At 33.6% G+C, this 17,696-nt stretch overlaps 1 protein-coding gene across 7 annotated transcripts in view; it reads right to left on the reverse strand.

Moving 5' to 3' along the window:
* Positions 1 to 17,696, reverse strand: part of Rgl (Ral guanine nucleotide dissociation stimulator-like) — a 60,184-nt gene that overhangs the window by 23,214 nt on the left and 19,274 nt on the right. For 2 of the 7 annotated variants that reach the window (XM_088265764.1, XM_088265768.1), the window contains exons 1-2: positions 14,751 to 15,129; positions 11,798 to 12,129 (exon numbers count right to left, since the gene is read on the reverse strand). The exons of 3 other annotated variants lie outside the window; for them this stretch is intronic. In XM_088265764.1, coding sequence (XP_088121890.1) covers positions 11,798 to 12,004 — 207 coding nt within the window. In that variant the 5' untranslated portion in view covers positions 12,005 to 12,129; positions 14,751 to 15,129. Of the gene's footprint in view, positions 1 to 11,797; positions 12,130 to 12,485; positions 12,686 to 14,750; positions 15,130 to 17,696 lie in introns of those variants that run through there. 2 more of the 7 variants (XM_088265766.1, XM_088265767.1) reach the window with 2 other exon arrangements.

The raw sequence follows: 17,696 nt of genomic DNA on the forward strand, positions 1-17,696 counted from the left end.
ATTTGCATCATACGGAGCGGAGATTTTAATTTTTGACCAAACAGTGCTCTTGTAACATGTTTAGACCGTCACATATTTAGTGAATTATGTTACACAGGAGAAGTGAGGAATTCGTTCTGCCTAGCCAACGATTCTGGTTAAGTTGTGCAGTCCATATTTTAAGGGTAATATATTAATGGAAACGTGTTCTTGAGGGTTTCTGAGAACGAAGGCTCCAAGAACCTGCACCAACTAAATAGAAACACGACTTTTTGTAAGCTTCGCAAGGATCAATAGATAGGGAAAACTTAAGATGAAATAGTGGAGACAGTGAGATGAAATGGAATTTTTATAATGCCCTTCAAAGACGAGATATTCGACGCGTGACACTAAAATCATTTGAAGAATCTTGATATATATTTTTTTATTTATCCATTACATACCTACCCAGCTTTTGTCATTATAAAACTGAACGTAGGCGTTGCCGAGTATTCGTATAAAAAAAAACATCGCTAGTTATAATTTTTTTTTTTTAAAGTAAATATTTTTTTAGCAAAAAATAATCAAATAATTAACATACATGGTGGTGAAAATCCCAGTGATAAAATTTTAGGTATCATACTCGTATATATTTAAGAAAAGAAAAAAATGTAACATTTTAAATGAAAAGATCACTGCATCGGATCGATGCGGTGTTAACATAATCGTAAATTCTATCAAGTCAAGACCATTTTGTCAAGTTTTGCACTTCAGATTTTTGGACATAAGACTGGAATATACAATATTTGATAGTTTAAGATAATGTAAAATTGAAAAGCGCAGTGTGAAGGACTTTACCAAAAGGGGATTAAAGAGAGATAATAATAAGAATAATAATAACGGCTAAGGCACTCGGAGTTGCACACCCGTACTGATAGAAGAGAGATATTGCTAATGCGTACAAACCCATTGAATCGACATTGTGAGTACCTACCTACTAGTAAAAAGTAGATATAAGTATGTATATTTGTAGGTTTTTTACGTGACCTACGAGAATACGAAATCCCTGTGTGTAAAAGCCCTAAGTAATGTTACTCACGCGATCGATAGTGAGAGAAACGACACAAGCTACTCGCTAGTCACAAGCGCTATAGCGAATGGTAATACTCCTTGTGAGGTCATCCGAGGGCTATCTACATCCACACCGCGCGCTACACACATATCACGGGAGGTCACACGCGCCGCGCCGGCAGGCGGTAGGCGGTAGGCGGTAGGCGATAGGCAGGAACTAGATAATACAACTAGGCAATGATTGTTACGGAGATCGTGCTGTGCGGTACCATGCAAATATAATAATAACGAGACCATTCACTGGCTATATGATAATTTAGCTGATAGCAAACAACACTTACACCTACTTACACTACACTACAAGGGAGAAGTAAGTGATAATAATTGTGGATAATTTTCACAACGCCATTTTCGTAGTCCCAAGGGCGCTTCGATGTGATTAAATTATAAGAAAAAGTTACTCATCATCTCACTCTCACTGGTTTGTAACTGTTGGTAGAAGATATCCATGTCTTTGGTGCTGCAACAGCAAAGGCACGCTCGCCAAATTTAATGCGTTAGATGCAAACTGGTAAGATCACTTTATCCATGACAGTTGTTGTAACTGATCGCAGGGTTAGTCGTCTTACCATATAATTCGTATTTTCTAGATATCTGGAGCCGTATTATGTATTAATTTATAGAAAAGCAGAGTTTACGCTCTATCTTTTCGGGAAACTGCAATCAGTGCAGTTCGTGAAGCAGCGGAGTGATGCGACCGAATTAATAAATTTCAAAAATCAGTCTGTCTGCTGCATTTGATACTGACAGCAGTTGAGTCATTTTATTATTTGACAGATTCGTACACAAACATATAGTACTTATACACTGTTACAATAATCGTCTTGCATTTATCATTTTGTAGAGATCATCAACTGATAAATTTTTTATGCATATTTTTCTCATTTATTGTTTTGTTATCATCTTTACTTTCATCCGTTATTTTCTTTCGAACCAGAATGTATAATTAAGTTATTTATTATCTTCTGATTCTTATATATTTTTCAAATATTATATGGCATATATTTTTTCCTATCCTTTTTTATTAGCGTATCAAAAAAGGTACATTTTAATACTATATATGAGTTTATTTAATTATTTTTTTATTTAATTTTTAAATTTCGTTATAAATATTTAAGTGATCTTTGTAAATTCTTACTTGTCTCGGCAACCCAGAATTGATTTTTTTTTATCCGGGAATTGTACAGCTTACATATAAAAAAATTATATTATAAACAATAGTTTAGTTACATTAACAATAATAGACATTACATTAGATTAACAAAAAATAGTTTTAATTATTAAAGCATCGACATTGTAGTTTAAAAAAAATAAGGAGAAATAATTTCTTAATAATAAATATACTTACAAAGGAACTCTAATGTAAATATTAGTGACTTATATAATTGTGTATACATTACTAAAGTGCGTTACATGTACAAAGAGTTATAATACAGTATTGCGTAACTTCAAGGCACAGTATGGCCCCATACAACGCAAAATATCAACTTAACAACTCACTAGGACAAACAATTTCACACACAATATGGTGATAACGCAGCTAGATTAGGATCGGTAAATATTATCGTTTAACAACAAAGGTTTTCCCGACTTATTCACACCTGAGTTCGTTAGTCACCACGCTTTGTGAACGAGTACTGAAGCGGACAAATAATACCCTTACCCGTTTTAAATGGGGTCTTACAAGCATGCCTTGTCCACATGACCGACGACCTAATGTAAGAAAGTTAATCCGATCGGGAAATTATCTTTAACGTAACATCGCTAAGAAAAAATACGACTCAAGAGAGAATTTCTGATATAATAGATATTTTATTAATATCTCAACATTTATTAAGAAGTTTATTGAGATAAGAATATATGGAAATCTAAGTATTCACATGACTAACGACCTCATTGGCCGGTCAGTCATCATTCTACCTATATATTCATATATATATGATATAAATATATATAAAGGGTCCGCCAAATAACTTTTTTTTTTTGAAAATGCTATAAAAAAAAAACTTCGTAGCTTCGGCTGTGTGGCACGTAGCGCCGTCCTGTTGAAACCAAATGTTGCCAATATCCTCCTCTTCAATTTTTGTGAACAAAAATCCGTTCAACATGGCCCGATAACGATCGCCATTGACTGTAACGGCCACTCCTTGCTCATTTTCAAAGAAAAATGGCCCAATTATGCCTCTGGACCAAAATCCGCACCAAACAGTGACTCGTTTTGGGTGTACCGGCTTTTCAATGTATGCGTGCGTGTTTTCTGTGCCCCAAATACGACAATTTTGCTTGTTTACATACCCGCCAAGATCAAAATGAGCTTCATCCGAAAAGATGATTTTTTTGGCAAAATCGGCATCTTCTGTAAGTCGATCGCAGGCCCACTCAGCGAAGCGAAAACGCATTGGATGGTCAGTTGGCTTCAACTCCTGAACCAATTGGACTTTGTATGGCGTCATACCAAGGTCTTTATGCAAAATTCGTCTCAATGATGTCTCCGAAATGTTCAATTGTTGAGAACGACGGTGAATTGATGTTGATGGCGCTTCACGCACACTTTCTGCCACAACATCGATATTCTCGGGTGTACGCACTGTTTTTGGCTTTTCACGCTTTGGTTTATCGATGAGGATGCCAGTTTCTTTCACTTTTTTCACAAGATAACGAACATACGGAGCTGACGGTGCTTCTCTTCTTCCAAAAACCGTACGCAATTTTCGCACACATTCTGCAACATTACCATGATTTTCAAAGTAATGTCGCAATATTTCCCAGCGTTGTTCAAGCGTATACACAACCATATTCGCTCAGCGGAAGGATAAAACTAATTATCTGTCAAATCAGACATGAGCTAAGTGTTACCATTCACGAAATAAGCACTAGTTGAAAAAAAAAACTTTAGATGGCGGACCCTATATATATATATATATATATATATATATATATATATATATATATATATATATATATATATATATATATATATATATATATATATATATATATATATATATATATATATATATATATATATATATATATATATATATATATATATATATATACATATATATATAATATATATATATTATATTATCCGCACCCCAATGGTGCATAGGGCACTGCTTCATATAAACGCAGTGTTATCTTGATCGTTTACAAATGAAGGAAAGGTGATCAGCCCTCCGCTTCAGGTACCAGTCCAGGGTAATATTGAGTAAATATTACAGTGAAAAAATCACTTATATTTATTTGACCCCCCCCCCCTGGGGATCGAACCCGGGACCTCCAGAACGGTAGCCGAGCGTGCTGACCATTACACTACGGAGGCGGACAAAAAAAATATATATATATATACATATATATATATATATATATATATATATATATATATATATATATATATATATATATATATATATATATATATATATATATATAAATTGATTATTCACGCATGTGTCAATAATCTATCTATAATCTAATACATAAAAAGGTATTCACAGAATCTTGGCAGTGAATCGGCATTTCAGAAAAGTATGATTCGAGAGAAGTGACTAAAAACATGTGGTCAGGATAAATTCTATATTGCTCTAATTTCGACGTCGCAGTTGACACCACATTTGCATTTGTCGTAATTGTTTACTCATAGACCATTACCAAGATATTGTGGTAATGCTTATTGTAAATATTTATTGTATCCATCATAACTTGGCATTAATGAGTAATCTTATCGAATGTTCATTTCCCAAATTATTTTATGGTTTAATGAGAAAAATACACAATCACCAGCCGCCGATCAAAAAGGAAATACTTAACCTAACTTAATTATACATAACAATTTCAAATGGGGCTAAATCACTACGTACAATTCCCTATTTTTAGTATGGTAACAAAACGAATTTGTATACACAGAGAATAAGCACATTTTTACATTATTACCTAATAATACCATAATGGAGTTTAATAAAGCAATATCTATACAACACATCAATAAAAGTAGTTTGTATGAAATAAATACCATAGTTTTTTTTGTAAAATATTTAGTATTCCATATGAAACCAATCTATGAATCATAATGATTTATATGAACGATTACGTACTCGTCTCCCGTGTGTAGGACAAAATGCCGACGATTTAACCCAACAGCTGATTTTAATTTAGCTCTAGTTTGGCGGGAAAATCTATTGGCTAATATAAACGGGAGCTGAATGAATAATGTGGGTGTTAAAATTCATATTAAAATTCCAATAGAGTTGATAGACATGATAATTCTAATTTCGCATCTAAAACTTACAATTTATGCTAATGTTATTTTTTAAACCATGAATCTTCGCCGAGGAAGTAAATATGTTTCATTTAGTTCATTATAAGTATGTTTGTTTTGCATGTAAATTTCATAGAAAATGTCTTATTTTAGATGAGGTATGACACAGGTCCTGAAAAACAGAATGTTTTTTTAAAGTAATAATTTAATTATAATTTTAACATTAATGGAAGTCTTCACACACATTGGATTAATATTATGTTTAAGAAATTATAAAAACCATTAAATTGTCACAAAACAATACATACACTATAATACTTCATTTATGTAGTTTGTATTTTTGTAATTAGAGTATAGGATCCAAATAGGGGGGGCTTGTGGGCACTGGAGAGGCCTACTTTGGTGGTACAAAGTCCTAGGAAACTAAAGTGAGGGGGGGGGCTAGGTAATCTGTAATATATTTTATCACTACTCCTGAGTTTTTGAGGAATTTGATTTTTACTGAGGAATTTGCGTTCCTTCCTTTCCCTCTGGACGAGAATACTGACAGGAGGGAGGGGGGCACTAGATCAAAAAGGGTTAGAAGCTTGTGATTTAGATATTTTATTTCAGGAGAAATAAAAGCGAAAATGTACGTTGTAAAATAGTGTTTAATCAATTTAAGAACATAGAACAAATGAACAATGGTAATTTAATTGCGCAACAGCGGAAACGGCTTGCGGGCCAAACTAATGGGATATCTGAATCACACAATATTCATAATATTACCTGCGGCAGAAATGTACCAGACTGTGTAATTTATACAGTTAGTAAGAAAACAACTCTTAGACACTAAAGTACATGGACAATTTCTCGAGTAATTATATGGGGGTTCTACAAATAAAGCTTCGAAATGCGGGAGTTGGTGTTGGGGACGACAGACATGACACAAAACGGTCTTCTTAGACATTTCATTTTGCCACTCGCATACATAATACTTCTAGGTATGTATTCTTTATTTAAGACAATCAAAAATAATGTTCCGATTCTTAGTGATTCGAGACTAAAATATAGGCCTATAGGCTAGGTCCACGCCTCAAGTCCCGGTCACAAAATTGATTGAAAAAAGGGACCAATTTCAGATTTTAACGAAAAGTCCATACAATAAAAATATATTAAACCGATCCTCAATGTCATGGCTTGCTTAGTCATTAAAAAATGCTGTTCAACCCTAATTATTGCTGTGACATTTTTTGACAAGCATTACAAAACATAAGAAAAATGACAGACTTGCAGCTGTTGTCATCAGCTGACTTTAGAATGACAAGTCGTTAAAGCGTTTGAAAGAATTTCGTTAAACGCGATTCAATAATACACGTATATGACATAAATTATAATTGTAATATTATAATACAGCCACAAATAAATTTTGCGCTTTAAATATAAATAGGTTATTTTAAATTTGTATCCAGAGTATTCCCAATTACACTAAATAAAAACACTTTTTTGTAGTACAAGATGTTATACAAATATATCGAAGTTTTACAAAAATAAACTGAAGTCACAAATGTATGCAAAAGCAAACGTACGAAGTGTGAAGATGAATGAATAAAGTATTAACCAGGTATTGGGGATAAATAAACTACGGCTTAGGCTCAGCTTTGAACTTATTGATTTTATTTTTAGCGATCGAAAAATATTGATTTAATTCATTACACGTAAACAGACATGTGAAAATATAGTAAATAAAAATTGTTTATTAAAATACATACCAAAAATTATCTACAAATTACATTTCACTGATCCGTCTTTGCAATCGGAATATCTTTATAACTTAACAAAACATAATGGCAGCAGGAAATACAATGTTTCTTCACTGACACTATATTTGTATAAGAGTTTTATTTTATTTTATTTTTAAGTTTGGCTGTGGGGTATAGACCTGTCGTCCAAAAACTATCACGATTTCCATCCACTACCTACTTTTTTTAATCGATCCGATATTATGCAAAGTTACGTTTTATCGCATGATTTTTTTTTTGAGGTTGTAAAAAACAACATCGTACGAGCCCAATTGGAATATTTAATAAACGATAACCACAGCCGCACGCTTGTCGACGCACTTTTATCGTTTAGATTTAGAAGACCAAGATAAACCAATACTAATCTGGAAATAGATTGTTCCCCATTTTAGTAAATTACTAAATAGTATTTAAGAACTTATAATATGCAGCAATGAAATAGCGTATTGCTCAACAGCGCAAAGTACGTATTTTAATAAATTATATATGCATTTGAAAAAGGCCTTTCTTTATCAATTCCTTTTATCTCAATTTGATCTCAATACGTTAGATTTTTCTTAGATACCTGACTGAGGCGTTTGTACGTCTGGCAGCTTATGGAATCCCGCAGCACTCGTCGCCAACACCATTTGATTGCCTTTGATGTTTTTATTCGCCGATAGGACTTTAAACTACAGTTAAATTAATATTTTAATGAAAAAAAAAAAAAAACTTGTATAATTTGATCGTTCGAATATCAAAGCCTCAGGAGGGAGGAGCAACAAGTCAAGTTTCTGCAAGTTCAATATGGTACCTGATCATAGTCGTAGCAAAGTGTCCAAACAACGGCAAAACCGAAGTTTCTTGTCCAAGAGGTAAGAGTTATAATCGCTAATTTATGTCTGTGTAAGTTGTGAGTTGAAGTACCTCGGGAAATTTGGCAAAACTTATTTCATGGAACAATAAATTAAAGCTGCGAACGGGAACACTGAAAGCAATTATGCGAGGCGTTTCCCTATAACAAAAGCTGAAACAAGACCTTTGAAGTTTTCGGTAATAGATCTAACAATAGCGGTTCAGTTCCTAGGTTTAACTTAAATTGACCCGATTGGGTACTATGCGAGAGGTTGAAGGTAAAATAATATTCTCATTCGAAAGTAAAGGATGATATTAATAACCGAGTGATACCCCGAAAAAATAGTTTATTTATTAAATGGGTTTTTAATTTTTTTTTAAAAACGTATAGTCGTAATAATAAAAAAGAATAGATGCTAAGATATATGCATGTTATATTTTTAAGCAATTAAAATTTATGAAAACCGCACAACACCGCAAACATAATGCATAAAATATTATGTAGATAGGAAAATGTCTAATAAAAAAATAAAAAAAAACAATAAGTATAACAGTATATTGTGATAAAATTTATAACGAAAGATAAATATCATATTTTTTAAATGTGTTGTTTCAAATTCGTACTAATAAATATATCCCAATATTATACAATACAAAACACGATAAAATTTGTGTGATTTTTCAATACTATTGGTGGATTTAAAAAAATGCGATTTGGTTCATTATTCATCATCAAATAAAATTAAGGACCCAGCCCACAAGGACTACAAATTATTAGATAGAAAAACTCTCAAAACTTTGCGTAGATTGCAAAAAAAAACACGTAGCAAATAAATGAGAAATCTAATCGGAATTCAAAGTGAATCACAAAAGACAAAAAAATAAACGAACGTATAGTTAAATTTCGGGGCCAAGTGGGTTCAAGTGTAGAAAATTACTTCGCAATTCCGAAAATCGTAAAAGTTTTAATAATGTAAGGGGAGTCGACAAAGAATTCGTAGAATCCATCGAATCGACCCACACGGGCCGGGGCGGTTCGCGACGCGCGTCTTGTGAAAATTCGTAAAAAGCGTGGGCGAATTTTCCCATAGTACCTAGTCCGTGAACAAACTATGTGTATGGACATTGGTACGACGTTTTATGTTACATTGCGAGTATGGAGATTTTTCCCGGAAATACGTTGATAAATAATAGATACAATTGACACATGTCAGATTCACAGCGGACTAAAGTAGATATAGGTGTGTTATACATATAATATTATACATATAGATTCGTAATAAATTATGTTTTTAAAGAAGAGATAAATAAAATAGATAAAGCCTTAATAACGATTACTTCGTTTCAAAAGCTCTCAAAAACACCCCATTTGGACCGTGATTTTATTTCAAATAAAGTTAATCTAAAATTTTAACCATAACATCGAATATCTGATGAAAAATATGACCACCAAAAAGAAAATATTAACGTGGATTTTACACTTGAATAATTTTGGTTTCTGTCAGATTTTCGATAAAAGGAGGTGGACGGGTGTGTCGATTAACAAGTATAAGTAAATACATATATGAAATTTGAATAATTCGCAATGTGTAGAAGAATTAAATTTGATATCCCATTAAATTGATTTCATCGAATAGATTCAGGAATGTACTTATATATAAAACATACATACTTTGAATAATGTCCGTGAATTTATCTAACTAAATAGATTGGATCTAGTTTCAATCAATATTTAATAGATATCTGAACTGAAATAGGTCAGATAACAGAAATCTTTCGTAACGAAGAATGAACGATGCAATGTTTATCTTACAGAACTGACAGTACTATCCCGACCTGCACTAACCGACTTTATCCACATGTTGTGATAAACTTGACACAAATACACTAACTCAGATATTCAATCATTATTGTGAGTAAACAATGTGACTAATGCCAAATTCCCGAATTCCAAGCATTCAGATAAGTGATTCCCAACGGTAGCGGTACCGTCCCCCAGTACCGGAGCTGGTGAGGTCTTCTATGCGCTATCGAAGTCCTAGGAGACAGAAGGAAGGGCTGGGAAGTAAGCGATTTATTTGTATTCCTTTCCCATCTCTTCTGGAGAGACATTCTGCCAATTTACTTGTCCCGTTAACAAGAAATTTTGGCAGAGGAGGCGCTAAACAAAAAAGGTTGGGAGCCTGTGATCTCGGTCTACACGATAAGTGATTGATACGAGGAGTACCTACTTGAAGAAGGTAATGATACGAGTGATAATTGAACGACTCACAAAATTAAAAAGAAGTGTGAATGCAGACATTTAAAATAAAACTTTACAAAATATAGGATGGTTTGAACTAATACAATGATAAAATTAGCAAGTATATATTACAAAAATTAATGTTAAATACAAACCGAATCGTTTTGATCCTGCAAATAGTAAAAATACACTAAACCTGCGTATACTCGTAACTATACACAAAACTACAATTATACCAGTATTTAACAATTAAATAATTAATCCAGTTGAATTACTGAAAATAACTTTTCGTTGATATTAAATATTGGAATCTAACCGTGTCTAATAGGAAAAAAGACATGAATGAAACCTACATTGTAAAACCTTGACACAATCGATAAACTATGAATTTCCAAGTTATATATATCTTAACTTGCACAATTTTCCTTGCAGAAATTTCCAGTAATTTGTTTGACAATTAACTGGAGGTTACATTTAGTAAATTTAAAAAAAAAACAATAATTCTCACAGTTTATCTAACTGATAATATTTCCATATAAGTACGTCCGAAAAAAATAGGCAGTCTTTTAAAATTCTACAAAAATTATGTTTTAAACAAGAAAAATAAAATAATTTTGTATTATTATTGTATCAGCAATTATACAAAATGATTATTATTTATGGGGTTAATTGTGTAAAATACCTACTACCTTTTCATATTTTTAAGAGTTAATCTTCAATGGAATCGAATAGAGCCGGGTTTCCGGTGGGGTGCGGCTTTGGGCTATACTAATCAAAATTAAGCTTACCATCCGATATTACTGTTAAAATTGTGTGATGTATAGTTAAAGATGAAGATTATACAGCATAGTTATAAAGATATTGCACTGACAATTTAAAAAAACATTGACATCAGTCTTTACATCTGATCCGGGTATGCAAAGAAGCTATCAATATATCTTAATCATTTATCGATAAAGTATTATTATACAAATTATTGAATAATAACTGGATAGCACTTACACCCTGTCTGCTTTCTTGGTTGCAATTATTTTTGATTAACCTTTTATTATGTAGATCTCTCGTTGAAGAGCACCTATGGAGAATCATCTAACTAAAAATAAATTGAATCATGTCGAGGAGGGTTGGTTGAGGGTTGGCTCGCGAGTGGGAAGAGAGTAGAGCGTAGTGAGGGTGAACAGAGATTCCATTATGAAATGAAAATCCAAGAGGGAATGTAAATTAAATAGGGGGAGATTTATTTAAAGCTCTTTTGTAGGTTTATGGGTCAAACAAATATTTGATGAATAACGCGTTCCATAGAACTAGACGACGTGATGGGTAGACTTAAACTTATACAAAATAAAAATAGATCATTATGTAAAATATTTAGAAAATTAGCATTTTTGTTTATTATTATTACCTAAGATATGACAAAACATATTTATGATTCTACAAAAAAAAATCGAATCGTGTTACAAATTACGTATTATCTAAAAAAAATATTGTCCATTAAAATGAGGGTTCACTGCATAAAAATCACTGTGAAACGTCGACCATTGTCTTACTCGTATAAATTACAGACAAATCAATGGCGGCTTAGCAGCTTACCTTGACGTACCACCTGGACATGGACTTGGGGGCCCGCGGGGGCTTGCCGGAGGATCTGTGGGGGCGAGGCGTCCCCGGGGCTCCCTTCCCCTTCCCCTGGGCCCCCTGAAGCCTCAAGTGCCCGCACTTCTGAGCGAACTGCTTTGTCTTCTCGGTCAAACTCTGGTAAAACTCCGAGTGCGCGCAGTTAGAATTCCACAGCAACATCGCGATTTTTGTAGGATGAGTTTCGTTTTATTTTACTTAACTAGTTTTTAAATAATTTCATCTTTTGATATACACGCGATATTAAATTAATCAAACTATAATTTACATGAACACTTTTGGCTGACCTAGGCATTTGAAGAAAACTTATTATAATTTTATATCGAATTTGTCAACTCCATCCACAATACATGTCGGAGGTAGAACATTTAAATTTTATGAAAATTATAATACTACTGTATTATAAGATAATCATTATCATTTTGTTCTAATACAATTGTTTGTTTTCATTTCAATTTTGAACTCACGCTTATTTTCTTTAAATTTGAAATGAACTGCATCCGAAATTTATTGCGAATAAGGTTAACAGATAGTGGAAAGTTTCATTTTCAAGCGGCATTTAAAAAGGAACTAGCCCCTTAAATCGTTTATTTTAGTAAACTATTCAAAAACTGAAGTTATATTGGAAAATATAATGACTTACTTCATATTGCATACAATAATGTTACAAAAATAGGACATTAACGGAAAATGATAATCGAAACCCGAGGTTAGGAAAGTTTATAAACTTTGAATGATACAAATTTGATACGCTATGCAAAAGTGAGCCACGGAGAATGAGTGCACAAAAAGTGAGGTTATGTTCGCGAGGCGTGAAGCGGCGGGAAACAAAAAGAAAAAAACAGTCGAACGCGTTCTCCTACTGTAAAATAAGTCTGTTGTTCGGTACATCCAACTTGTTGGCGTTCAGAGGTCATGCTCCACTGCGCGCCATCCGGCCGAAGGCGGACACACATCCCGAGGAGTGACGAGCGTTGTGCAAGACGTGGGGACCTCGAGGCATTGCCGACGACTGTCACACGTAATTCGCAATATAATTTTCGAGTCAAATAAGGTGAAAAAAGTGTAGAGGAAGGATTTTTAAGGGACTATATATCCTAAATTTAACTTCAACCTTATTGTAACTTTCATTTTTCACAAAATATTTCCATTTTCCAAAGACATTTATTTTAAAAACAACAGTTTTACATGACTATTGTACTTTCTTGCAGTTTAAAAATTGCTTATCATTTAACGATCATTATCTTTTACATACCATTCAACCATTGGGGATATATTCGGCTTAAAGAGGACAGATTCCCGAAATGGGTAGTGGAATGTTGAATAAAACGAAGCAAACATCCAAAATGGGTAGAACGAACGACAAATAAAGTAGAATTGAGAAGAACCGGGAAACTCGCCAACGAAAGAACTCAATCAATCAAAGGAAAATTGAGTACCTGGAACATGTGTATATCGAGACATGACCGGTGTCAACTTCTAAGAGGTGTGGGCGGAAGGATGAAGTCCCGAATCGGCGTCATACAGGAGTGAGCCGGGATTCAAGGTTGGCCAATTAAGGATTATTCGGGATATTCTAGGACGGCTTCGTTGATTACAGAAGTGCCGAACCAAAATAAAAACGTTGAACCATCTGACATGAGACGAAATAGGACAAAAATTCATAAACGTTATATTTTATTGTAACAATAATTGAGTAAATTTTTAAAGCAGCCTGCAGATTTCACGGATGCAATTGTTGCATAAATAATGAACGTTTCGTGAATACTACGTACAATTTTATACAAACTTATTATAAAATAATCCAACGACCAGACAATATTCCGTGTGAAACGTACATTAGCATAAAATGCAAATATTTGATAAATAAAAGATTTGAGAATAATCAGAATTAGAGAAGTAACATTCCCGAAGCACGAAGCATTCCGACACGCCTTATCCATTACACAATCGGATCCACTCGGGAGGAAAAAACAAACATTATTGCATACGCGACGTCACTTATCACTAACTACAACAAAACAAGTTCTGCGCTTCGAACTAACTGCAAAACAAACATGAAAATGTTTTAACATTGTACATTTTAAAAGTTGTTATTCGAGATAATTATCGGAGCCAATCTGAAAACCGCTCATCTTACAATAGGATGTTTTAATGAATCTGGGATACTGTTATAATGTTTTAAAAATAAATATTTTAAGATTCTAATGGTATGTATTCAAAATTTTAAAAACTAAAATTAAGTTGACTCTTTACACAAAAAAAAAAGTGCTTATCTACTGGTACGAACGATTATATGCAGCATTGTGAATAAACTACAACAACTCCTTAGTCGCAGATTACGTAGCGCGCGAAAATGAAATATTATCATGGTAAACTTAAAAAAAAGTAACATTATCAGGTATTTTTATGCTTTTTTTAACGAAAAAAATTACGTCAACGATCCTATTGAGTTTAGCATTGACTTAAATATTAGAAATAAGAATAATATGTGAAATATTTATTTCAATAACATTAACAACAACAAAACAATAAACGTGATTACCGGTCACTCAAACATGTGATGAATCACAGAAACACATACCGTGCAAATCGTTAGTCCGGTATTTTTTTTTACTTTATACCTAGAGTTTATAAATTTATCATTATTTTTATTTTGAAAAATCAAATGCCCTCTAAAGATTGATAAGAGTCAAACAGATCATTGGATTTATCGCTACATTAATGCAACAAAATATCTTTCCACAAATTAATTGAAGGGATAGTTTAATTATTTTTATCGTATTTCTATTACTCAATATTGATTTTAAATAAGAATTTTTGTAAAATAATCAAACTGAAACTTTGTAGTAAAACACGTGGAAACATTAATTTGTTAACTATCTCCGTAATATTAAAATAACATTACCAGTAAAAATACCAAAATTTTATGTATTATTATTCAACACTGAAACTTTGACTTTGGTTTAGTTTAAATAACACTAGTGAACTCAATCAAAAGTTAGTGATAACGCGCACTGATACACTAATACACGAATTTATTAAAAGTGTTAAAATAGGCGGTGTAGCCACCATAAACTAAAATCACAAAATATCTTTGGTATTATTTCGAAATCCGTCGAGTTTTCGTTCGAAACAAAACGGCCGATTTTGAAAAAAATCGAAATTCGGAATCGACGGGTCCGCGGGGAGCTCGCGGAAGCGTCTCGTCTCGTCCCTCGCAGGGGATGAGGAGCAATGCGCGAATGGCGGGTACGTGTCGCGGCGGGCCGCGGCGGGCGCCGAGTGACACGACACGGCGAGCTGCGCACCGTACACTTTGTTTATTATCGGACCGTAGCTGTGGATACGACAGACTGTTCTCGTAGGTCTACCAGTCGCTAGATAATGGTATCGTAGGACGGCAGTGCTGGTACACCGCGCACTGCGCGCGTACCCACATTTCACGACAGCGAAAAGCAATTACGACGGGCCAGGAGTGGCAAAGACCGAAGGGCCGAGGTCGGAATGTTCAACGCCGCGACGGATGGCCACTATTACCGCGACATACCACTACAAAAGCTAACTTTAGCTAAGCTAATCGAAACAACCGTTAATTTTGTGCAGAGCTTAGCGCTAAACTAACGGGTTAAAAGCGCACCCTTTCAACCAATTTTTACCAACACCACTAGAAACTAGTAACAGACCTGTTTTTAAAAAATATTATTATTATATGTAGATAATTATAATAAAAATATGTTATACATTGGGTAGTTATATTATTGAGGTCATAACTAGAGACAACATCTGAAAATGAAAAGCCCTTAAGATTAATTACAATAATAAAAGTTATTTTTCACACGGAATTTAATGCTTTAACTACGTAGTGAAGATAACATTAACTTCGTTTCACGATTACTATTATTTTTATGACTGGAATTTTTAAACCGTACGTCCAGATCCGTATAGTCAGAATATTAAAAATATCCATTTAAAAAATCAGCGAATATAAGTAATGTTGACGTTATCAAAACTACGTACAGCGTACAACTACGTACGTGTAGTTAAAACGTTACATTGCGTATGGAATCGATGCCCGGATCTTTATTTTGAGCACAGTCACAATGATACATCTATTTGCCATTGCTCTTATATTATTAGATATTCCCTATGTTAGTGCGAACTAGGATTTACTTACACACAAAAAATCATAATATTAAACGGAAATGAAACTTCAAAAAATCGTAACAATATCCGTCGATTTTTATTTGAAACCTATATCTGTTGAATATAAATTCATGGTTTAAATGCAACATATTACACGGCGCGGGATCTCCCAGTAACGAAAATTGTGAAATATCGAAAACATTTTTTAAAGAAACATTCGATTGCAATATTGCGGAAGTGTTCTACGTAAGTATGCGGTACCTACCTATAACCAATAATGAAATTTTAACGCATGCCCCCCTAAACCAAGATCACCTGTTATTTTAAATTAACGATCATACTATTCGTCTCGTGTGTAGTAATTGGGTGCAACCACTGCATTACGCACATACACAATTTCTTTATTGCCGCTGTACGTAATATGAAATGTGCTTCCACATAACAAGCTTTCATTCGGAGCTTCATTGCCCAAATTAGCATACCAAGTACGAGTGAGCCCGTACATTGTGTTATAAAAATAAATGTGTAAAAAAATAACCGTTGCACATGCCATGGCGTGTTTTGAGCGCTTTTTATCGTCGTTACGATGGACTGTGTATAATTTCCACGTTGTAAATGATTACAGATTACTTGAACCAGATATTGGATTAATGATAACCGCAAAGCAATCATTTGAATATTCCAAATTATGTAACAACAATATATACGCATATATTATTGTATATATCGTAATAAATTTGAAAATATATAAATGTCTATATGTATATAACGTACAAAAAGTTTTTTTTTAATTAGCCCGTGTGTTTCATTGTGTGTTTGTATCATTTACTGTTATTTTTTACGACGACAGCTGTTTCGCCTTGTGCGCGACCCTCACACGACAAAACACTTGGCACAAATATAATAACAAACACAGGTGGAACCCCAAAACACCAATAAATTAACCATTTGTTGTATTCGAAATTCCTAACAAACACTTTCAGAATGAAAGCTTGTTTTCTAAAATAATTTTCTTTGTATATCAGTACCAAGTAATACCAAGCTGGAGGCAATAAATGAAAAATGCAAGCTTCAAAAAATAAATTTTAAAACCGCAAATACATAAGATTTTCAAAAACAAGTAGTTAGTACACATAATCAAGATAAAGATTTCATGACTGTTTTATTTCGTATGACATATTCTAATATCTGTACATACGAGTATGTTCAATTTCATGGTTTATAAAATATGAAGTACGGGAACAGGTCAACTGAATATTAACGAACTGCGAACTTGAACCTCAATTAGATTATAATTACTCAAGATCATTTGAGACAGAATTCTAGACATACTTACATACGTACACAATAATGATGATTTCATACCTACGTATCTGGAGCGTATAATTATACACTACTGAGTAGTAGACGTAGGTCGTTCGTGAACGACCGCATCTTTTGATGGTCACTGATGAATTGTGGACTAAGTGATGAATTGTGGAAGTTTATAAGGAAAAAATAAGATTTCACGATAGCAAAATCTCTTGACGAGCATTTTTGGTTGTTGGGGGTCGTCGATACGATGTGAACAAAACTTCTCCCCTCCCCCCCGCGAAGGACCGTGAGGCTTTCATAGTAGGAAAATTTTCCAGCGACATTTTTTAGCTTCTCGCTCCCCAATTCATCAGTATAATAATCAGTGAGTCGTTAAGTTCCCCTTCCTCGTCCG

This window comes from Brachycentrus maculatus, unplaced genomic scaffold, assembly GCF_059751285.1.
Source record: "Brachycentrus maculatus isolate JH-2025_06_01 unplaced genomic scaffold, ASM5975128v1 h1tg000257l, whole genome shotgun sequence".
In the NCBI taxonomy this organism is placed as follows: Eukaryota; Metazoa; Arthropoda; class Insecta; order Trichoptera; family Brachycentridae; genus Brachycentrus; species Brachycentrus maculatus.